Here is a 23993-nt window from a genome sequence, read left to right as displayed (position 1 = left end):
CACACTCACACCTTTTGTCAATTTAGTGCAGTCATTTTACCTTCTGCATGAAACCAGAGTATCTGGAGGAAACCCATGCTGAACTATTAAAAACATTCCAAATTCAGCAGTCATTATCCTTAAGCACAGATTAAACACAGGTCCCCAGGACCCAGCCCACTTTTCCCATGCTATTAAAAAATGACAGGAGACAAGCTTAATTGATGAAATATCATGTTTCACTCACCGCACACAAACTTTTTTTTGAATGACCATTAAAGGTTTAGCAACAGAGCTATAAAAATGAAAGGTTATCCATAAATACGATAAAACAACACCTCAAACTAAAATCAGATGAAATAACAACAGCTTTTATTAATATGAATGTCAAAATGAATTTTATTTACATTTCAGCAGTATATGAAATAACAGAAAGGTGAATAAAACATTTAATGTTCAAATATCTGTAGTGAAAGCCATCATCTACATGAACAACACTTAGAACTTACACATTTACTGTTATACCACAAACAGAAAGGGAGGTTAAACGTGATTCTTTAAACACACATCTTTAAAATTAGTTTCAACCACACATTTTAGGATTAGGAAAAACAGGGGAGTGTAAATAAACCAAAACCAGTTGTAGTCAATAAGCAGCCTTGGTAGATGTTACAGCAAAAAAATACTTTATTTAAAAAAAAAAATACTATATTTGTCATTTTCTTAAAATATTGTTTAAGATGTGTTGTATAAACTGATGTAAACTGCTGTGTAAATTAAAAATATTCCATAAATAAGGATAAATAAGCTGTATAAGTGCATCTGAGTGTCAGTTTTCATCTCAGAAAATCAGCACCATAATAAAGCATTTGTTTAGGGTGGTCAAAAACTCCCCCTTGACCATTTGCCTTGGGACCATTTGTTAATAGTCAGAATTAGTATCTTGTACAATATTTGGGTCAATAAATATTTTGGTGTATATGTGCACGATTTATTAGGGTTTGTAGAGTCAAATAGGTCAGTGGCTCATTCCCATCATGAATAAAGTTATTTTACAACTCTGGGATTAAACTGCCTTTTCTAATTTAAAAAAGCCAAACATGCATGTTCCACTTTTAATTACAGTTGTATAACTATTTATGAATCCTGGCATGAAATATTTAAATTAATTTCAAAAAGGCTCACAAAAACTCTCAAGCAGATGTAATTTACTATCACCTTATAACAAATGGGTGAAACGCCATTTTACCTTTGTCAAAACTAACACGTTACGTTTAAGATTTGTTAGCACAGGGGTGTAGTACTGGTGGGTTACAATTCTACAGAAAAAAATCTGATTTATTCTAAATTCATGCAAAATTCTGCAAACTAGAAGTAGACGTATTATTTATGAAGTCACACAGATTAAACTAATTTGATAAAAGTGTAAAACATTAGAAATATAAGTTTTTCGACTTTATTATTAGTCTGAGGACACAATATATACACCAAAAGCTCTACGCAGTGAAGGCCGAAATGCAAAACAGACAATGCAAAACCACTGCTTTAGTGGCACCGAAATGTGACTTTTACTAATAATGAACTCTAAGGTTTGAATAGTAATCAGAAATGCTACAGATACATGATGTGTAAAATTCTGAAAAGTATTAAAAAGACCCTCTCTTAACCCCTTACGGTTTATAAGACATTCTAATCTAATCTAATTTAATTAATTAAACCTAAAACTAAAAAAATGCTTGTAAAATATTGAAAAGCGTATTTTTCAAAAAGTGCGTACTTCACTATAACTGTTCTACATGACAATAGTAAATATAGAACTGAAAAGTGTTAGTGGTGTTTCATAAATGAACCTAGATTTTAAATTGCAGTCAACAAATTGCAGGCCAGCAACTTTATATGAATTATGTGTTTTCCTACCATCAACTCTTCATGCACAATGTGAAGAATAAAAAACATAAAAGTTCAAAACAACTCAACTGTATCCCTAAAAGTGCTTCTATCTGATAAACTGAAAAGATGTGAATTCTATCTAAATCTTTGCCATTCTGACCTGACCATAACCAGCACCCGATAATCAGTACTGGATTCTTCACTAACTGAAATGGAAAGTCACTCAGTGTGGCCTTCAGTCTGATTTCATGGTGAAGAGGGTCACTGTATGACAGTCATGTGCCCGTTTAGGCTTGTGGTGTTCGCGCCGCAGTCTACATACAGATATCTCTCCAGAGAGACCTGCTCAGCATGGCCAAAGTACACAGTGGTCACAGTCATTCTGAGAAACACAGAGCACATGATAAAATGAAAAAGTGAAATAAATACAGATATGAACAATTTATGAACATGAGCTGTTAAATATTATGTTTAATTATTGTTGTGTTTGGTCAAAAGCTGTTGAATTATTAGTACAATCAGTTCAAACAACAAAGCAGAGGAAAAGTAAATCACCTTTCTGGGAAGGCTTTTAGTCAAAAGAGCATTTATAAAGTGCAGAACTGACATCGGACTAGAAGTCCTGGGTGTAATCAGCTTTCCAGTTTTTTCCAAAGGTGTTCACTGGGGTGGAGGTCAGGACTTAGGTGCATGCCACTGGAGTTTAACCGAGCCAAACTGGTCAAACCCTGTCTTAATGGACCCCGCTTTGTGCAGAGTGTCACAATCATGTGGGGCCCTCCCCAGTTATCACAAATTTAAAAGCATGTAAATTATTTCACACACTCATTAGCAATGTGAATCGAACAATTAAAAGGGGTGTCCAGACACTTTTGGCCATATAGCGTATATTAATACAAGTAGTGTCTAATGTGGTCATGTATTCATTCATTTATCTTCATTAATCGCACCATCACCATCAGTCACACAGAGAGTCCATGTCACCCAGAAACACAAGACACCCTAAAGAGGGCACCAAGTCATTGCAGAGCATAACTTAATCATGCGTTTATTTAATTAAAATATCCTACCCTTAAATAATGCAAATAAATACTTTAATATATCCCTATCATGTCTAGACAGATTGATATAGCCATTGTTTGATATATACATTTTTTTGTCTTTGGGATTAAAGGTGTTTGGGACCATTTTTAGGATAATTTATTTTATATTAAATAATTAAACCACTAATTATTTTATTATTATATGTTTTATGATTAAAGCGAATTGTGTGAGAAATTTTTTTTACCCCTGAAGTATGTGTACTTACTGCATCATGACCACAATGTTGTGCACTTTGATGGACTGCATGGTACAGAAGTCACTAAAACATAAGTAATATGTTACATTATACACGTCACTGTATGCAAGAAACTCCATTGTAAATCTAAGAAATTACTTACAATATATAGCTCATTTCATTGGCTATAATTGTAGAAACAGAGAAGTCAACCTGAAATAAACACAGTCGAGAGTAAGTCAGAGTCACATGGTACAAATGATTTCAGCACTAAAACTGTAAAACCTCAGTGTTCAATGAAATTGTTATCTCAATCTCACATTGACTAAGAGTTAATAATGGAGCTGATTACTCACTATGAATATAATCTTTACAAAACAACATACAGAGACACTCCCGAAATGTAACTGATGACTTATTCGCTAGTAAGGCACAAACACTGTAGCCGCAGGCATTACAAAATTCTCACAATAGGAACTTAGAGTGTGTTGGATGGCTTATTTATGGTCTCTCTTAAACGTACAGGTCACCCAACAATAAATGTAACAGTACTTGTTGATCCTGAATGAAATTAGGAATGTACCTCAATTCTTTAAATGCATTTTTTCAGCCAACACATTTAATGGTTGATTTTTAAGCTTTACACTGTTGAATGACAAAACAACCCTATTAAAAACTGTAGTTACTCTAACCTACCACTGCCTCTTTTAGAAGCAACAAGCTACAAGTCTTCTTGCAAATGTCTCTACAAGCTTTGGGCAGTTTATCCCATTCCTCATGGCAGATCATCTAAAGCTCCATCACACTGGATGCCAAGGATCTGTGACCTGCCATTCTCAGGTCTGTCCACAGATGTCAGATGGGGTTTAAGTCTGGGTTTGGCTGGGCCACTCAAGAACATTCAGAGACTTTCCCTGAAGCCACTCGAATGCTGCTATTGCTGTATGCTTGGGCTCACTGTTGTGCTAAAATGTGAACTGTTGCTACAGTTTGCCTCGACAAGGTTTTATAAAAAAAAGCACATCGTTATGATCAGGTCTGCATGGGCACATAAAAAAGCTGAAGTAAAATATTTATTATAAAACGGATAGTTCCGGTCCTAAAATCTGATTGGCTGAGCCGCGTTCGAAGCCGTTGTAAAATCCCCGATAAACGCACACCTAGGACCACCTCACATCATTCCATATTAATACGCCACTGAAAAGAGAAAGTTAATGTTATTTTCGCCCTCATGTTGCCTAGCAACACTGTTAATCGAACTACCTGGCGTCGCGGAAGAATGCTTTATTGTAAGTTTATACACAATAAATACATTTATGAATTAAACATTGTTGTATTTATTGTATTTTATGTTGACCGCCGTTTTATAAAAGCAATAAGCCACTCGAGACCGTGCGTTACTGCTATGATTTTAGCACGGGGAAAGAAGTTTTAGGCACTCCGCTTCATCCCCGTGCTAAAATCACAGTAACGCACGGCCTCTCGTGGCTTATTGCTTTAATAACTAAAACCTGTTATTATTAATCATCAAGTAGAACATACCTGTCGCATATCCAGAGGCATAACAGCTGTCACATTGCTCACCAGTGACTTTCCAATCACTGTCTTATAAAACTGCACCTGTGCTGTAATGTTTGCCACTTGAACAGGGTAGTAGTTGTTATTAGTGATGTTCAGAGAGTTCTGAAATGAGGAAAAAAGTTATTGAAATCTAAATATACAGTATATCAGGTGCAAATATGGAAAAACACTTTTTGTTAAAAGCTGGCTAATTTATTAAGAATCAGATCTCACTGTGATGTTGAGATAGACGATTCGCTGCTCTGTATCAAATGTGACGTAAGAGGACTTTACTCCAATGAAGGTGACGTCAATGGTGCGAGGGAAAAGGAAAAACACAGCCAGGCCAGAAAGCAGCAGACACAGCAGCACTGACAAACTCACATAGAGCTTTCTGTAATAACAGAACAGCATCACAGTCTGATACAAGGTACTATGGTGGTATCTGTCCCCTTTTTTATTGCATCTGTTATTGCATATTTGTAACACTAAATGATTTAGCTAACAAAACAAAAGAAAAAACAGGTAGAACACAAAATAGCTTGTGACATTATTTCACTAATTTACATTCAAAGTTCTTATTATACATATCACCCTTTTGTTTTGATATGAACCTGACTATCGCATGCAAAATAACTTTGTTTTTGTGCTTATGTTTATGTATGATAAAACTATTCTAAGTAAGTAATGAACAATTTAAACAAAAACATTACTTTTACTATTAACATTTAGTAACAGCTTCATCCTTATTAGCATGGCATGGTGCCAGCTCTACCAGGTCAGAACAGGGCATCACAGACTTATTCACTCACTTACACTTATGGGCAATTTAAAGCAGCCAATTCATACCAAGCTGCTATTAGACAGAGCTTAGAGGTGAGGCTTGAACCCAAGTCTGGAACCAGTCTGGAACCCTGGTGTTGTGTCACACAGACACTGCCTGCTGCAACATTAAATATCATGATGTTGCAGACAGCAAAGCTAGTAGAGAAAGTGTTGTACATCCCTAGAGTCCTTGGTTCTGTGCCTTGGTTTTGTATGTTCTCTCCATGTCTATTTAGGTTTCCTCTGGTTTCTTCCAAAACCAACAACCCGGACTGCCAAAATTATATTATAACTGAGAAACTTACGTTCGTCTTGGCCTTAATCTTTGGTCACTGTATGGTATCAAAGCAACAAGCTGATTCTCTTGTTCTAGGTACAAAAGAAAATATGTAATGAGCTAATTTCACAGGTTCAGTTTATCAGACATTAAGCTTTAAGCTGCACCACATCAAGGCCTTAGACCTAGAACAATGTAAAAGAATCTCTTAGAACACTATTAGAAAAACATACTTTGGTAAGTAAGTACATTAGATTTCAAGATTTCTGGTGTGATGTATTCTAGTTGACAACCAGTAGCTATGTTCGAATTAGCATTTCCATTTCAACTACCATTTCCCAGTATAATAAGAATTTGTGTTTGGGGCCTCAGTTCTCCTGGTGGAAATGTGATTTAGTAGGCAGCTCTATGGGGTGATCGGAATGTCTTTAATCACTCAAAAAACCATATCAACTTAATAACCTTTCCTGTTAATTTGTATTTAATACAAATTAGAATTTAACAGGATCCAGTTGCTTTGTGTATTTCTTTGTGTTGCAACAGGTACTTTTTTTTCAAGGCACCTTCAATTTGCAGTGTTTTTGGGTACCATTCCAAATAAATTGCGGGTCTGGGGAAGCACACAGGTAGATTCCCTTGCTTGGGGTGTTAGCTGTTGAATTAATAATTTGTGCACACTAAACAGCCAGCAAATTGAAATACTGTTAATTAAATGTCATTACCTCTTGGTATTCGTCCTGTTCCTTGACATGTTGGACAAGTGACACTGTCTCTACCAGTGAATTCAACATAAGGAAACTGTGAAATGTCATTCTTGTCCTCGTCTACTTCATCCGAGTTCGTCTCCTTCTGTGTCAGTTTCTCATCACTCTCCGATTTGCGTTTGAACAAAGATAAAAATGACCTGCCCATGGCTGCACTGTCACATCAGAGAGAAAGAAAAGAAATACTGTTATTCATATATACATTCATTCATCTTTAGTAACCACAGATCTGGTGCACATTTAAATGATATATTAAAATATCTGCAGTTAGTCACATTTATATTTTCTTGTAGGTTTTCCCATGACGCTATGTTTATCACAGTACCATCACGGACTCTCACGCAATGCCATCTGAAAGTTTCCAGATTTTTTTCCAGATTCCCTGAAAGGTTTAACAGTAGTACATACAGTAAATGTTAAACGTTTATTTTCAATCTTGCATTTGGAATTGTTCTTTTTGAACGGACAGTGACACTGATCATGACAATTAAGTCATGATGTATGGCACAATGTGGTGAGTCATGGCCCATATGTGCTAGCAAAGACTGAGCCTAACTGGTGTTACTTGAACATTTAATAAACTTTTAATTAAACTCTTATTTTGCCTCTATCCTAACCTTTTCAGGGGTGTTTCAGACAATGAAATCAACCTTTTTATATTTTACTACAAGTAAAATATTATTTCCTTCACTTTAACTGACGCTCTGTTATTGCTGACTTTTTAGCAGTTTTGTAATAAATAATGTAAAGATGTTTAAAGATTTTATAATGTTACAGGGTTTATATAGCAAACAATTCCTTATAATGCATAAAAAACTGACATGGAGCATTAAACATATTTGGCATTAGTGGACATTCATGTAAAGCGACTTACATTTATGAACAAATCCAATACAAGCAAGTGTAGCTTAACAATGTCAACTTGGCAGTGGTGGGGCTTGAACCAAAAACATTCTGATCAATAATCCAGTATCTTAACAGCTAAACTACAAATACTCATCAAGCGGTTCAATTACAATTTACAGTTAACAGGGCACAAATTACAAATCTACATTAAACAGGCGATTCTGTGACCATGAAATTCGTTCCGAATGTAGTTTGGTGCCATTTGTAATAAAGGAAAGTTAACATCTAAAGTTTCAGGCATTGTAACTTACAGTCTCATGGTACACTTCTCAATTTACAAAAACTGATAGTACCGTTTAAACCTGTCAGGCATTACAAAGATCATTATTATCATTTACTGCTTTGTTATAACACGATGAGGAGCATTTAATGTCAGTTTTACCAAGCTATTTATTTACACCACTGCGAGTAAAGAGAGCAATCGTTGTGGTTTAGGAGAGGTTTTAAACTAGGACTTTAATTTGTAATATAGTATTGTAACAAAACACAATATGAAAGATACAGATTTAGAAAGTACTATTGATTTGTTTGTTTATTAGGATTTTAACGTCATGTTTTACTCTTTGGTTACATTCATGACAGAAACGGTAGTTACTCGTTACACAAAATTCATCAGTTCACAAGTTTAATAACAAACACAGTCATGGGCAATTCTGTATCTCCAATTCATCTCACTTGGATGTCTTTGGTCTGTGGGAGAAAACCGGAGCTCCCGAAGGAAACTCACACAGACACAGGGAGAACATGCAAAACTACACACAGAAAGGACCCGGACGGTCACCCCACCTGGGGATCAAACCCAGGACCTTCTTGATGTGAGGCGACAGTCGTTTGTTGGTGGTTAAGGTAAAAAAAAAAGACACATTTGAATACATTACACATTCAAATCCACAGTTTTTGGGACGATGCAGAGCTGTGAGTTGCTGAATGTGCTGTTTTGGTGACTGTGTTTGGCTCACTGGTATAAAACAGTGTGGGTAATATTTTACATCCTCATGTCATGACGCTACAGCATGAATATTAAACAGTATACAGTGAGCGGTGTTGTAATGGCGCACTAATAATAAGAACACATTGTACTGTACTATATAAAACCGGACACTTTATTTGGATCTCAACACAGGTCGGATTATTTCGGATTGAACAGAAACACTGGTTACACTGGTTCTCTTTATTATAATTTACTCATGTATAATCGTTTGTTCATGTTTATAAAAACCCAAGCACGATTTAAAATTAGCAGCCATTGAACAACCAACCACATATAAAAATCTTGAATAATAACAACATTACATTAATCATTTTAAGGCATTATTACCTTTAGCTTTATCTCCTATTTAGACTCGCTGCGACTGCACCAGTTCTTTACATAACCGAGCCTGTGTTGTGTTAATACTACAAGTCCCGCCCACAAGTCTGATTGGGTTTCTGACTATTCAGTCATGTCAATAGTTTATGTTGATTGGCTATTTTTTTTTAACACGACCATTGTCGGTATTAGTTATTTTCATAATAAAAGTTTTCATTACGTGGTAGTTAAAAGTCTGAACAATAATAATAAATAATAATAATTATTATGATGTCATTAGTTCTATTAAGGTTAGAAAATGATGTTCAGCAGTAAGTGCTTGTCCCAAATATTCTTGAATTTGATCAAGATATTGGCTCTGCAATATCTTATGTTATTTTTCATAATAAAAGTTTTATTTATGTGGTAGTTAAAAGTCTGAACAATAATGAAAAATTATTATTATTATTATTATTATTATTATTATTATTATTATTATTATTATATCATTAGTTCTATTAGGGTTAGACAATGATGTTTAGCAGTCAGTGCTTATCCCAAATATTATTGAATTTGGTCGAGAAAGTGGCTCTACAATAGCCAGTCAAATTCATAATATTTTCTTTTCACAAAATAACTTTTTTAACATACCCACTGTATGTATTAGTTATTTTTCATAATAAAACTTTTCATTATGTGGTAGTTAAAAGTCTGAACAATAATAATAATGATAAATAATAAGTATATCATTATTATCAGACAATGATGTTTAGCAGTCAATGCTTCAGTTTATCAAAATATTTTTCTTTTTTTTTTTCAAGAAATTGGCTCTATCATAGCCAGTCACATTAATAACATTTTCTTTTAACAAAACTATCTGGCCAAGTTACACCTAATCCTAATAAATAAATAAAAAATTCTTTACTAATTATGACTGATTACAGCTGGTGACTTATTTGTGCCCATGTAAATAGGACTAGTTCAACAGCATCTATCAGACTAAACCAACATTACATGATTTAAATTGCTAGTCTTCTTGTAATCCTTGTACACCGTAATTGACATGTTTTCCTGACCTTAGGGAGCAATGTAGTATACAATCTGCTTCACTAAATCTGTACAGAGCTTTTGGGACATTCCCATGGTAATGCTTGTTACTCAGTTTAGTATTTGCTGTTAAATTAGTCATGTCACCCCATGTAGTAATACAGTTACTAACAAGTAAAAGAACCTTATACAGCAAAGTGTTTTGGTTAAGGAAGTGTGTTCTAATAAAAAGGTCACAGAAAAATCCCAGGACTAGTATGACATGTGTGTATGTAAACTTTTGACTTAATCTGGTGTAGTTTCGGCGAGACATGAACGTTTGTTCCAACTTCAGTTTCGCGTCGTTTCAACAATCATTAAACCTCTCGGTTGCGTACTGGACTAAACCATTTTTCGCATTTTTTAGGATTACCGGGCGTAGCCACCTCATTATGAAACTCAAAAGTAATTATATTTACGGCGGAACAAGAACAAAAAACGTTAACTAAGTTCTTTTTATTTTAAATCAACAAGTTCTATGGTAATTACACTTTTCATATAAACACATTACTGATAGTTGTTTAAAACAATATTTCAAAAGTCCCCTTTCATTTCAGGGTAATTGCTCATTGGTACGGTCTATCTTCCTCCTTCACCTGCTGAGTTTCAGGTTACATCCTTACACCTACAGCACAGCCTGAACAAAATGGAGGATTTACCTGTCTAATACTACATACACACTTTAAAAGTTCTGATGTAGACGTGTTTTGTATACTTTATTATTTTAACTGTAATTAAAAGTATTTTAAGTTGTAGTTTTAGAGGTAAACATATATAAAAATGCGGTTAATTTCAGTCCTTATCTTCTGCATGGTAACAGGTACGGGCGGTTCACTATTTACTTTATATTAACTTTAGCATTCATACACTGATAATTAAGTGCTATTTAAGAATACTAACAAAATTTGCATTTTAAAATTAACATGTTAATATTTTTATGTCGTACGACTTACAAAAAGCTTATTTGTATAACTTGAGGCGTTTATAATTATGTTAATAGATAATGGTTACTCTCCTGCTTTAATTCTGACCTGTTCTGTTATTAGGTTTACGGAGGGTTAAGAACAAATCAGTGTGATCCGTTTACATTTGTTTTGCTAACAGAACATTTGAGCCTATGATCCCAAGTATGCTTTACCCACAGTGATGTATCCAGGTGGGAGCATCATGACATGGTGCTGCTTTACTGCACACGTTGCTGGTGAATTATCTGGACTTTATAAAGAAAACCCTAAACATAAAACCAGAATAACCCTAGACTGGTATCTGAAATACATGAAGGACCTTTCATGGCCCAGCTATTCTCTTGACCAATTATCACTGAACATTTAGTGAATTTTTAAAGTTGTAATTAACAGTGATTTTGTAACAGATTTGTGGTAGCTGAATACTTTCATATTTCTAATCATTTTGTTTTAACCATGTGTATTATGCATATAAACACATTAATGTTTGTGAGTACAAAATAAAGAAACATTTTATTTGTATAAGTTAAGGTGGCTGTATGCACTGTCTGTTGAATAATACAGATGCGATTAAACCTTGTAACATCTGTTTGTCATGTTTCCTAATTGTAAGAAAGATAGAAGAAAACAATACAGCAAATCTAAGTTGCACATGGATGTGATGTACTGTGAAGTTTATACTTGTTTCTCTAACTGTAGAAACATAAATTTGGTCTAACATGTTCTTGTTACAGTAACCTGTTTTTTTTTATATAAAGGTTGATTAATGAGTGAGGAACATTTTGGATTTGGTAATAATGATAGGCCCTTATGGTCTGTTTTGTTGTTTTTAATTGTATTATATTTTTATGTTTCCCAACAGTCACATAAGAGTACATCAGTGATGAATCAAAAATAACTAGGGTTGAATTGCCTAAAAAGAGACATGCATTATTATTATTATCTTATTTTGTGTAATGTTGTGTAAGAGATGGTCACTGCATGCCCCAACAGAGATTCTTTTTATGTACCACCTATGAGTCATAGCCCAAAGCTGTTAGTTTCGTTCTGCCACTTCAACACCCCCAGTTTAGCATTTTATCCCATGTACTGTCACACTGTTTTTAAACACGATCTTGCTATAGTAAGTTTCTTGCTGCAAGTCAAACTTTTTTGTAAATTGCAGACACCCCTTCCCCCAAATTCAGTAAATTTACTCAGGAAGAGATCAAGTTCTTAAAGGAAAGTTCATTGTGTTTGTTGAATGTACAGATTTGTTATCTGAATGGTAACAGGACAACAATAGAAGTTTTCTTCCATTAGTTAGTTCATTGTAGTATTATTAACTTTACTAGTTTCCATGCCATGTTGTCTGGGAACATAATAAATGGCATTGGCACAATTTACAACCAAAACTTAAGCTAAATGCAGTGTTAAGGTACCGTCTAAATATATGCTAAATCAGTTATTTAATTTTGCGAATCAGTCAGTACAAGACTGAGTCTGTAGTAGAAGCTTACAGGGCATTCTAGGGATTTCCCAGTCTCACTCATGCTTAAGTACTTGAATTTGTGTGCTGCAATGACCTCAACTTTGCTCCAAACCAATATATGCAAAGAAAAAAAGTACCATGCATCTGTATGATGATAAAAGGTGTCTTCTAATTTGTCAGTAATCAAACCGACTCTGTTAGCAAGTTATGTGCAATGTCCCCCAGTATTTACATGCCTGATCTGTGATGTCATTATCAAGCACAATTATGGCAGAAAATGTGTCTGTGAATCAGATAAAGTCAAACGCTGTCTGATACAGAGCCTGAGCCACTAATTATTTCAGTTCTGTCCTCGAGTGGGTAGCACTGTCGCCTCACAGCAAAAAAGTCCTGTGTTTGATCCCCAGGTGGGGTGGTCCGGGTCCTTTCTGTGTGGAGTTTGCATGTTCTCCCCGTGTCCACATGAGTTTCCTCCGGGTGCTCCGGTTTTCTCCCACAGTCCAAAGACATGCGAGTGAGGTGAATTGGAGACACTGAATTGTCCATGCCTGTGTTCGATATAACCTTGTGAACTGATGAATCTTGTCTAATGAATAACTACCGTTCCTGTCATGAATGTAACCAAAGTGTAAAACATGATGTTAAAATCCTAATAAACAAACAAACTTTTGTCAATCTTTTTTCCCCTCTTCTGGTTGCATAGAATTTCCTACTGTACCACAGAAGCATATCACTTTTACTGTTTGCATTAGAATAATAGTAGCCGCACACTTTCAGTTCCTGAAGTGATTTTGTTCAAGTATTCAGCTAAATCACTGTGTTGTATGTTTGACATTGTGTGATTAATCATTGACATCCTTAACAGTAATATTTTCTTAAACACTTGAAACATTTTTTTTACAAGACTGCTAACTTTATACAGTTTGAATGTTTGAAGAAAGGATGTGTAACTATAAACTTTCCTGCTTTGCTTTATTTAGCTTTAAATTAAGTCTATTGCTTTAAGTTAATGATCATTTAAACACAGTGTATGATATTTTAACAACTTGAGATGAGTATGTAAAATCTGCTACAGATTGTGGGAGATTTCTTTAGCAATTTGTGGAGCAATTACATTTAATTTCCTTTGTAATTAGAGAATATTAAATGTTAATACAATTTAAAGTATGTATGGTAGCTCTTTAAGACACTGAAGTAAGAACTCTTAATGCTTTTGATTGCACATGAAGTATTTTTTGTTTACTCTAAACTTTGTTTTCCTGCAGGTTTTACCATGGGAGTCAATGTTGTTTGCCCAGTGAAACGCTACGTGGTCATCCTGTTCCAGCCAGTCATTCTGCGATGTGATTACACTACTACAGCCACAATGGCTCCTCTGGTTCAATGGAAGTACAAATCTTTCTGCAGAGACCCCATCCAGGCTGCCCTGAATCCAGGCAGTGCAGAGAACACCCTGGCCCAGGCCAACCCCAATTATAACCCCAATATTGAGTGTTCAGACAGTAGCAGAACTGTACGAATTATCGCCTCTAAGCAGAATTCAGTCACTCTGGGAACTGAATACCAGGGTCGCAAGATTAGCATCGTTAACAGTAAGTAATAGTGAGAAGTCAATTTTCTGCTCTGGCTGCTGTTTCATTCTGGTTTTTGTAAATGTAGAAACTGTTAAGTTGGACGTGAAGTTGGACGTGAAAAAATATAAAACACCTACATGTAATATATTAGCATGAAACTCTGTGTCAGGCTGCACACAGAGCAGAGGAGTGCTGCTGACATCCTATATACCAAATAATAATAATAATAATAATAATAATCAAGGACAGGTACGTCTTTGACTGCATTACACATGATTTGACCAGTGTAATCTTTTTTAGATGCCGATCTCAACATTGCCCAGACTGCATGGGGTGATAGCGGTGTGTATGTCTGCAATGTTGCTTCATCACAGGACCTGTCAGGAAATGGCGAGGACTATACAGAGCTCATTGTACTGGGTAAGAATTATTGCTGTATTTTATTAACTAAACTATTTCACACACACACACACACACACACACACATCCACACATCCAAAGTCTACCTTGGTCATGTCTCCCAATACATTTGTTTATGTTGAGTGGGATAGTCTCTGTGAGGGTGTGGAGTTTTGTGGTTTGTGGTGGTGTTGGCCAGTGGTGTAATCTGAAGTGAGGAATATACTTAAACTCGCCTTTAGAAGTCAGTGTATGCTCAAGAAGCCCAATTAAAAAGTGACTACATGGCATATCTGTGCATATCTCTTCAGCTACACCATTGGAGTTGGCCCACTTTCAGCAGTTGCCCATCGCAGGCTAAAATAATGAGGCTGTAGGCTAGAGCTTTTTCAGGGCTAAGTTTTGTTTGTGTAGATGTAGCCGAACGTTTTTCAATTATGGCTTTGTCCTCCTTCTTTCACAGAGAGAAAGTCAAATACTACAGACCTGCTGCCTGGCATTGACTTACTGATCATGGAAGGTATACTGAGTGCAGTTCTGTAGTGCTAGATGCCCGCTTGAGCTATGGATTTGTATCAACTGTACAAAGCAATCTACAGCCTAAACAGATAAACTGAGCTGAAGGTCACAGGGTGCCTCAGATATGTGTTGTTGTAGATACTGAACATGTAAGCAAGTATAAGCTTTACAAAAAGGAACAAAATAGTTGTCATTTCACTGGGACACTTGCAGATCAGATACAAAATTTCCCTTGAGTGGAATTCCATTGAAAAGGAGTAATTGTGCAGGAAAATTATTTTACATAGAGGACATTTCCTGTTCTAAAATGATAAACTATTAGAGGAACAACTGAGCCTGCAGGTTGTTGTTGAAGATACTTCATTTCAAGGACTGAAAAGGTTCAGGCATGCTTCTAGCCTTAGATTGTGCACTACTGGCATACACTGGTTGTTTTTATTTTCTGTGGCAAAATAACTGTTGTGAAACACACCTGTCCAACTGGTTTTTCTTCTCTTTCTTTCAGTGGCACTTTGGTTTTTTGATTGTTGATATTTAGCACTACCTAGTGTAGCCTAGCATGCTATCTGCCCTTACAGAGAACTGTATTTACAGCAGTTCCTATTATTTTAAAGTCAGAATTATGACACATTCCAAACCTACTATATTTAGCTATGGCAATACCCAGTAAGTTCTTTCTGTGTTGTACTAATTGTTAGATTTATTCACATTGTTCTTTATCCTCTTCTCATTTTCTTTCAGATTGGTTGTTGGTGGTGTTGGTGGTGCTTGGATTCCTTTTGCTGCTGCTCTTTATTGGGATCTGTTGGTGTCAGTGTTGTCCTCACACATGTTGCTGTTATGTGAGCTGCCCTTGTTGCCCAGAACGCTGCTGCTGCCCACGAGCTTGTAAGTACACTCACTCACTTACTCATTCATTTTATCCTAACGCTACTGATCTCCACATATCTGTGCTCCAGTTCACTGGAGAATAGCATTTATTATTTTAGTTAAATGAAAATGATTTGGTTATTGAAGACATTGAGGCATCTAACAATATTGCAACATAACTGGTGTGTGATTAGCATTTTGTATGTACCATATAATGTTAGTAAGCAGTACATGCTAATTAGAGTATTGCTAACTCTGTATATTTTTTTTTTTATAAAGTGTATGAAGCAGGTAAAGCGGTAAAAGCGGGAGTTCCCAGTCAGTATGCAGCCAGCATGTATGCTCCCAGTATGTATGGACAGCCAATGTATGTGGGAGGCCCTTCTCCTGCAATCCCATTGCTTCCAGTGCCTCAGGGTATTGCCGCTCCCCCTTCTAACGGCTATGGCAGGGAGTTTGATACAGCCAGCTCAGGTTGGTAACCCATCTATCCACAAGATAAATATATTCAATTTAACATTTTAGCACGACTGGTCAAAACAATTACACATGGGATTCTAGTTCAAATAGTTTAATGTTAATATTTCAAAAGGTTTGAGTTGTCCTAAAATTGTGTATTCTGTTTGCTTAGTTGGCCAGGGGTCTCAGGTACCATTGTTACGTGACCATGACAGCGGAGCAGGCCAGAGTAAGTAAAAGTACTTGTTAAAGAAAACACAATAAATTAATGTATTTTTGATGTCAGGGTTGTTTTGTTTTGAAGAACTGTATTATGATGAATAGTCCTACAAAACGTATGATCTAAGTACATTTCTTTCAGAAAAAGGATTTCATGTTTACACGGCCCGTAAAAGCATTCAGAGAATGAATCTGATCAGTACTTGCATGGGAATAATTAGTGGCTTTTATGTCTTATTTATGACCACACATGTGTTTGTGTTTTAGCCCGTAGTGGGTACCGCATCCAGGCTAACGATGATGGGAATCCCACACGTCTGCTGTACTATATGGAGCGAGAAGTGGCCAACCTGGATCCCAGTCACCCTGGAGGTGGACCAGGCAAATACAGTCGCCGTGAGTTTTCTTGGGCAGGGGTCTGTTCTGTACTTCACCCATTTGGGCTGGTATTTTAAGATTTACAAGAGAGGTTGTTGTAAATACAGAAGGTCAATCAGAGGAAGACTAATCTTTAACATGATTTATAGTCAAATTACCACTGACAAATTACATTTTCAATAACTGAGTGAAAAATGTAACACAGATTAATTATTTGTAATTGGAGACGTTTTACCATTTTAAAAAATGTCAGTAATCAAAAATGTGTGATCAACTCAAAAGTACTGTTACACTTGAGTGTCGTGGTGGCACCGCATGTGGTAAGTCTTTGGTTTTATATCTGCTTTAGGTCAGTGTCTATGGTAAATGTGGATGTTTTCTGTATAAGCTGGCTTCCCAGATAAATAAAATAGAGCTAAACCCAGTTATTTTTCCGGAGGAGATGAGGCCTATTCTGTTCTCCTAAGGAGGTTGCCCTAATACAAAAACATACCAGAAGGCTTCATGAATTAGCTTTATAATAGTTGAGTGAAAAGCTCTGTAAAAGATTAGTGGCTTATGCAATCGGATTTTTGTATTGCAACTACTAACGCCTGCACCCGCACAGGTACACTGAATATTTTTCTCCAAAGATAGTAGTACAAAAAAAAGCGTATATACCGATGAAAAATTTAAAGGTCTGTGCCTGTATTTGTCACTGGTAATTGCTGATATTCAACAGATTCAGATTAATTTTAATATGCTTCAGACTTTTTTAACTCTCCATTTGGCTTGGTGCACAAGGGGGGTGATTGTTTCATGTTGTAACTAATACTTTTAAAATATGTATTACCTTATTGCTTATATATATATATATATATATATATGTATATATATGTGTGTGTGTGTGTTTTCTTTATGTTCACACACTTAATGACTTAATGTCTTTTACAAACCCCCCCTTCTCTTAACAGTTGACACGATGAGTGAGATCAGTTCCCTTCATGATGGCGGAGATCCTCGTAACCGTGGCCGCTCCAGACCCCCTCACCTGAACACAGTGTATGATGATGAGAACATGAGCACCATAAGCAGTGTATCGCAAAACACGAGGCGAGATGACCCCAGAAGGGGAGGAGGACCCGGACCCAACCGACCTGGACGTGCTCGTTCTATGGATAACCTTGATGATATTGGCCGAAATTATAGAGACCGTGACTGTCCCCCCCGGGACAGAGGCGGCAGAAGAGGGTGAGAAATCAGAAGTTTTAGGAATCTGACGCTTAGTCTATGAATAAACATTTTCAGCATAATTTTACACTGATGCTGGGATTGTGCTGCTTGGTGAGTTGCAAGCAGTGCACAAAAGCTTTATGTCTACCATTTGCTTTATTGGTTTGATAATGACACAGTATAACTTTTGTTATCGCCACATACATCAGACTACTTAATATTAGACAAATGTATTTATTGAAGAAAAATGCTGTTTTGACTGTTTAAATCTGTTTTGATAAAGTGATTGCCTCCTTAGCTACTAAAACAACCAGTTAGCCAAATTCAGTTGGGTTACTAGCCATGCCTAGACATGATTAAATCTAAACATCATTTAAATAGAACCAGTCTGGCAACAGGAAGCAGGTTAGAATGTTACAAAAAGCAGCTTTAAGATTCATGCAGCTGGAAAACAAAGGGTTAGACTAAAGTGAACCACAGTAAAAACCATTATCCACTAATGGTGAAAGCTTGGAAAAGTAGTAAGCCTTCCCAAGAGTGGTCGGCCTACACATCAACGACTCATCCAGAAAATCACAAAAGAGCCCAGGTGAACATTTAAATAACTGCAGGTCTTGCTTGCTGCAGTCAGTGTTCATGATTCCTCAATAAAGTCACTGGGCCAAAATGGTATCCATTGGAGAGTTGCAAGGTGCAGATCACTACAGACCAAAAAGAACACCAAGGCTTAGCAGTTGCTAGTAAACATATGAATGAACCCCATGACTTTTGGGATAATCATTTTGTAGACTGATGAGTCAAAGGGGGAGCTTTTTGAAAGATATGGGTCTCATTTCACGTAGCGTAAATTCAGCACTGCATTTCACCGTAAAACAACGACACAACATGTTTAATTGCAGTTTCTAGTGCCAAGGGTCATCAGGGGCAAGTACTTTTTCACATGAATGAAATGATAATGTAAAGCTGCATGTGTTTGTGTTGTTTTTATCTTGTATTAAAATTAGTTGGAAGAACTGAAACATTCAGACAAACTGTAGCTTTGCTTCTTATTGCAAGTTTAAACCCTTCACAATTTTATTGCATCAATGACACTGCCTGCTTTTCATAGCTAACATTCACTTCTCCCTGTCTCTGAAAGTTGGCAGCTCCTTTTGAAAAAGACTTCCGGTCACTTTGTTTCTATCACTCTGCTGCTGATTAAAATTCAGGGTTACTAAGCAGCAGATGACACTATAGAAAGACTGTTGGACAAACGGACCCTATTTGATACAGCTGATGGAATTTATTTGATCAAATAAATGCTTTTGTGTTATCACAGATTTCGGTTGCCAAAAGTATGATGGCAAATTGCAGGTTAGATTAACTAACCCATTGCAGAATAATGTCAAGAGCCACTATAAAACAATAGATGCAGAGCAGGAACACCTTTTAGACAGTGCAGTCTTTCATCATTTTTATTCATGTTACCTTCCTCCCTACAGCTCTGATGATGAATGGAGCAGCAGCGCTCGGGGATACGACCGTGTTGCAGATGACCGTAGCACACGTGACTATTCCCCTGAAGATCGTTGGCGTGGTGACCCTCGGGCAGGCCTTCAGGGCCGACGCAGCCGTAGTCGTGATGACTTGATGGATCTCGAACGTGGCGGCGGAGGCCGAGATGCATATGATGACAGTTTTTTGCGTGAGGCCATGGAGAGAAAGAAAATGGGCGAGCAGCAGAGAGCACGGAGCCGCGAGCGCCTTGACAGTGATAGCGAGCGATCCGATCGCCATAAGGGCCCACATCGGGGGCCACCACCGCTTCCACTGACCCGACCTGCAGGCAACCCTGACCACCATCGTTTCAATAACTCTGGCCTCCCCCCTCCTCCATCCTATCTAGAGGATACTGAGAGTTTAGCGTCATCCAAGAAGAGCAATCTCCGAAAGGTAAGCGGTTAATTTGACTTTTTTTTTTTGATAGTAGTGAGGGTCGCTGGTGAAAATATAAATGGGATGGTAATGGGGGGGTGAACATACAGGAACGTTTACTCACATTTGCAGCAGCTAAATGCAGCATATATGCAGTTTCACTTGACTTAGCATTTTTCTCCTAAACTTTGGGTTCATCACATTACAGCCATGTTATTAAACCAAACTGATGAAAATAATGTTAGTCTGCAGAACCCTGTCGTTAATGTAACGTTATCTCTCCCACAGAACGGAGCAGTAAGTCGTGAGAGTTTGGTGGTGTAAAGCACGAGTACGTCGACAAATCAGTTGCTAAATGTCTTCATTTTTTTATAAGTGTATATATTTGTGTCAGTTGCTGAATGGTTAATCATGGGAATGTGCATGTGGATGATGGGATTTGTGAGTGTGTCCCTACCTGCATTTTTACTGTTTCAGTACATTTATACTTTTATATCTTTGTTTTTAAGGACTTAAATGCCCATCTGTTTATGTATATTATTAATAATTGTAAATCAATTGTAGTTATACTCTGTTTTAATATCTTTCTAATACTGAAAATGTCTTTACATAAGGCTTCCAAATGATGTCAAGTCTAACATCAGAGCTTTATCTTATTCCAAATATGAATTTTAAACATAGCATTCATTTTTGGATGCTTCAATCACATGTAATTAAATACATTGTATAGTGTGTTTTTTTTTTTTTTATATAGTAGCAGTGGTAGTAAAGGGTCTGTTTGGATGTAGTTTAATTCCAACCAAGCACAAACTTCACCTGAAACTATTTTTTATAAATTAGTTTCATCCTTTAAATTATTTACATTATTAATTGACCTTATAAGTTCTGGTTGTTCTGTCAGAAATGTTACAATGGATATATTCAATCAACCAATCATGGGTTGGTTTAAAAGGAACGACCAGGATAGTTCTTTATGAGCAAGGATTGGTCAAGGCCTGACACTGCCAAAATGTATCAGCAAATAATACACCAGTTCAAAAACACTATTGTTCAGTTGTATCAGGTGTTTTTGTGTTTGGTTTGAAGATCAGCAGCCATGCCAGTCATTTGTAAATAAGATTGGGCACTTTTGATTTAATGCAATAATATTACAGTAAGAATAATGCAATGTAATGATACTCTGAGATGTTTAAAAAATCATTTTGTGCGTGGTCACAAAAACAATGAGCCTGTTAATCAGGGATTTGTGTACATTGCTTTTGTACATTTTTTAAATAATGTGATTTTTTTACAATAATGTCTTTTGTTAATTCATTAATTAATTTACAATAAAATGTTTAATTGAAATAAAAGTTGTTTTTTCTTTTTTTCCACTAGATGGCATTAATCATTTTTTAAAATTATTTTGCAAGTGAAGAGACAGCTTACAATAGTCATTGTGGTGACCCAAGCTTATTGAGTTTTGCCTTCTATCTACAAAGCTACATTAGCTGACTGTTGTTTCCTTTTACATTCATGACTACAGCTTTTAGTGTACTATGGTTATTTAAGTTTACAACAAATATTTTATGAAAAAAAGCTACAATTGCTTGTGAAATATGAAATAAAACCATCCTATTTGTCATGTTGGGTCATGTTAAAGTTTAGCCACCACCCAAAATTGGTATTAAGTGTATGGGTGATGCCTTGTAATAAACTGGTTTCCACTGAAGGTGAGAGTTTGGTCTGGATTAACTCCAGTGGTCTGCAAAATGCCTGACCATAAGCTCCTTTAATGGTTTTGGATAAATTGGGACACCGACTTTGAGCCGGTACTTGTTAACGTGTTAAAAGTTGGCTCATGAGCACATATTGCTGGCTTTCTTTTAGCTTGGAGATGTCAATAATGACAAAATCTATTGTCGTGCACTGTGAAAATGGAGCTGAAAGAAAGAATCCCTGTTTGTCTCTTGATGCCTCTTCAGGCGGATGAGAGCCAATTTGGTAGATTCCCAAGATAACGATAGCACATTTCTCCATCTGGTGCCCTAAATGAGGTTTTAGTTTAGCATCACTGTGTCTTTACCCAGTGAGACACGAACCTTCATTATTGGAAGCTAACAGGAAAGATGGCAACAGCCACTTCAGACCAAATACCAACATTAGGTGAAATCAGACTTCCGATCTAGTAGACATGCATGTTTGCCTCTGTGGTACATTTCCTTTTTCATCCTGGAGGAGGCTGGACTATCTGTACAACCTGACTGGGGTGCAGGTAACATTTTATGAAACGTCTTATCTCAATAAATATGAGGGGTGGCTACTTTTAGGGAGTGTAGTTTTAATTGGAAATTTTACTTAAAAAAATAGCCAAAGCCAAAATTAATGGTCCTACCTACCTATAGTTGGTCCTACCTAAAAGGCAACATCAAGACCCATGTCTCCATCTGCTCATCACTGCTTGTTGCTGCAGCAAACTGGTGGGAGGGGGGTAAATAAACATGAAAATGTATTTAAATAGGCTTCCTGTACACATTCATTAAGCTTTATATGAAAACGATATAACTCAAACTGAAACATGTCTGGGTCTGAAAGTTTTTATTTCTTAAAAAATTAGGGCAATTTTTTTGCCTCTAGCAGTAAATACATTTTCTCAGACAGTAAACAAGTAAACTGAGAGAAATATGAAAATAATATAGAAATATGTAGTGCTGAAAATTATCAAACATCTGAATAGTCAGAACATCAGTCATAACATCTCTGCAGTCTGATAATGATAAAAGCAGTACATATTAATCTCCCCCCAAAAAAATACCCCAATAATAAACTGTAGCACATAAATAATAGAATATGTGTAAAGCTGGTAAGGGAAGGGAGATGGAAAACGTAGGGATGTAGAGGGAGGGCTGGGCACAAGTATGACATGGAGACAGATTGGCACCAAACTGGCTTTGCTGGCATTTCAGTCTGGCTGTTTACAGAGTGAAGATCATTCTCGAAGGTAAGCTTTCTTCTTCCAAAATTAAACCATGTTTAATATATTCAGATCATTCTATGGGTGATAAGCAGTCCTTTTTTAAGTTTGTTTAATGCAAATTTTTGCTTGAAAATGATGAATGTCATTGTTGTGTATTGTTATTATGTATGAGAGTGTATTGTGGTCAATTTAAATCTAAAACAGCAATGAGATTCTTTTTAACTTAAATATGTAATAAGTATTGTTGTTAAGTGGCTAATTGTGCACAGTCTCTCTAAAAGATTTGTATTTGAAACTTTTCCAAATTGCTTTGGCATTGCTAAAACAAGTATTAGCCTGCTGGCAATGATTTTTGCATTAGTGTAGAGATTTTAACTGGCACATAAACCAGCGCCTTTTCTGACATTACTTCTAAATAAGTGAGATGGTCTTGCAGGGAAATACACAGATTAAAGGTGAATTTAATTTGGCCAACTGTTTCTTGTATGTGATTATGACTGCATATAACTGGTGTCTTGTGTGCCCATATAAATAAGGCCCCAACTGTAGAAAACTGTTACCCTATGCTAAAAAAGTGTGTTCTGGTGGACAAAAGTAATCCAAAAACATTAAATACAGGTCTGTGATAAATTAGAAGCTCCCAAATCAGGGTTTGCACAGTCAAGCAAGTTTACATTGCCATGGGTTTAGAGGCTGCTGGGAATAAAAAAATACAGGTCTTTTTTGGGTGGGGGGTTTTGCTCATCAAAAGGTGACAGTTTGGGTTTTATATTTTTTCTTTATTTCACAACCTAGGCAAGAAACCATTGTTCCATGTACTTTAATAGGTGCTGTCAAATTGCTTTTATCAACATGGGCACAAAGTCACCAGTTGAAGTCAATAATTATCATTAACAGGGAATTAGGAGACCATGCCACAATGTTAATTGACAACTGACTTCTAAACCACCAAATGAAAAATCTAGGTTGCTGTATTCATATTTCTGAAAAGGAAAATTGAATTTTCCAAAATATACTAGTTTACAAGTTATAAACTTGTGAAAGTTGTTGGACTACGAAGTATGTGCTCTCATCACTACCCATTGAAAAGAACTGTTGCAGCAATCAGTAAAATCCCAATATAATCATGAAAATCAACATTTTCAAAGTGCATGTAATCATTTGACTAACTGTATTTGCAGCAAAAATATAGATCATTACACA

At 36.3% G+C, this 23993-nt stretch overlaps 2 protein-coding genes across 3 annotated transcripts; one reads left to right on the top strand and one right to left on the bottom strand.

The window, feature by feature from the left end:
* Nucleotides 1-196: 196 nt before the first annotated feature.
* On the bottom strand, nucleotides 197-8872 carry tmem106ba (transmembrane protein 106Ba). Of its 2 annotated transcripts, none has more exons than XM_063016457.1 (8): nucleotides 8799-8872; nucleotides 6533-6729; nucleotides 5839-5902; nucleotides 4943-5102; nucleotides 4691-4831; nucleotides 3312-3361; nucleotides 3179-3232; nucleotides 197-2251 (listed from the first exon to the last, which is right to left on the bottom strand). In XM_063016457.1, the coding sequence occupies exons 2-8, from the start codon at nucleotides 6720-6722 to the stop codon at nucleotides 2131-2133; spliced, it is 780 nt and encodes a 259-aa protein (XP_062872527.1). In that variant the 5' UTR covers nucleotides 6723-6729; nucleotides 8799-8872; the 3' UTR covers nucleotides 197-2130. The 2 variants fall into 2 exon arrangements, with proteins under 2 accessions (XP_062872527.1, XP_062872528.1); XM_063016458.1 differs by having other exon boundaries at nucleotides 6533-6724; nucleotides 8799-8855.
* A 1706-nt stretch (nucleotides 8873-10578) lies between these two features.
* lsr (lipolysis stimulated lipoprotein receptor) lies at nucleotides 10579-21349 on the top strand. The gene is made up of 10 exons (XM_063016619.1): nucleotides 10579-10674; nucleotides 13556-13882; nucleotides 14165-14284; nucleotides 15524-15670; nucleotides 15932-16126; nucleotides 16284-16340; nucleotides 16598-16726; nucleotides 17662-17938; nucleotides 19402-19852; nucleotides 20123-21349. Exons 1-10 carry the CDS (start codon nucleotides 10635-10637, stop codon nucleotides 20156-20158), a joined length of 1779 nt encoding a protein of 592 aa, XP_062872689.1. The 5' UTR covers nucleotides 10579-10634; the 3' UTR covers nucleotides 20159-21349.
* Nucleotides 21350-23993: the final 2644 nt, after the last annotated feature.

Source organism: Trichomycterus rosablanca, chromosome 20 (genome assembly GCF_030014385.1).
Source record: "Trichomycterus rosablanca isolate fTriRos1 chromosome 20, fTriRos1.hap1, whole genome shotgun sequence".
Taxonomy (NCBI): Eukaryota; Metazoa; Chordata; class Actinopteri; order Siluriformes; family Trichomycteridae; genus Trichomycterus; species Trichomycterus rosablanca.
The sequence above is the reverse complement of the archived record's forward strand: the minus strand, read 5'-3'. Positions and strand labels throughout refer to the sequence as shown.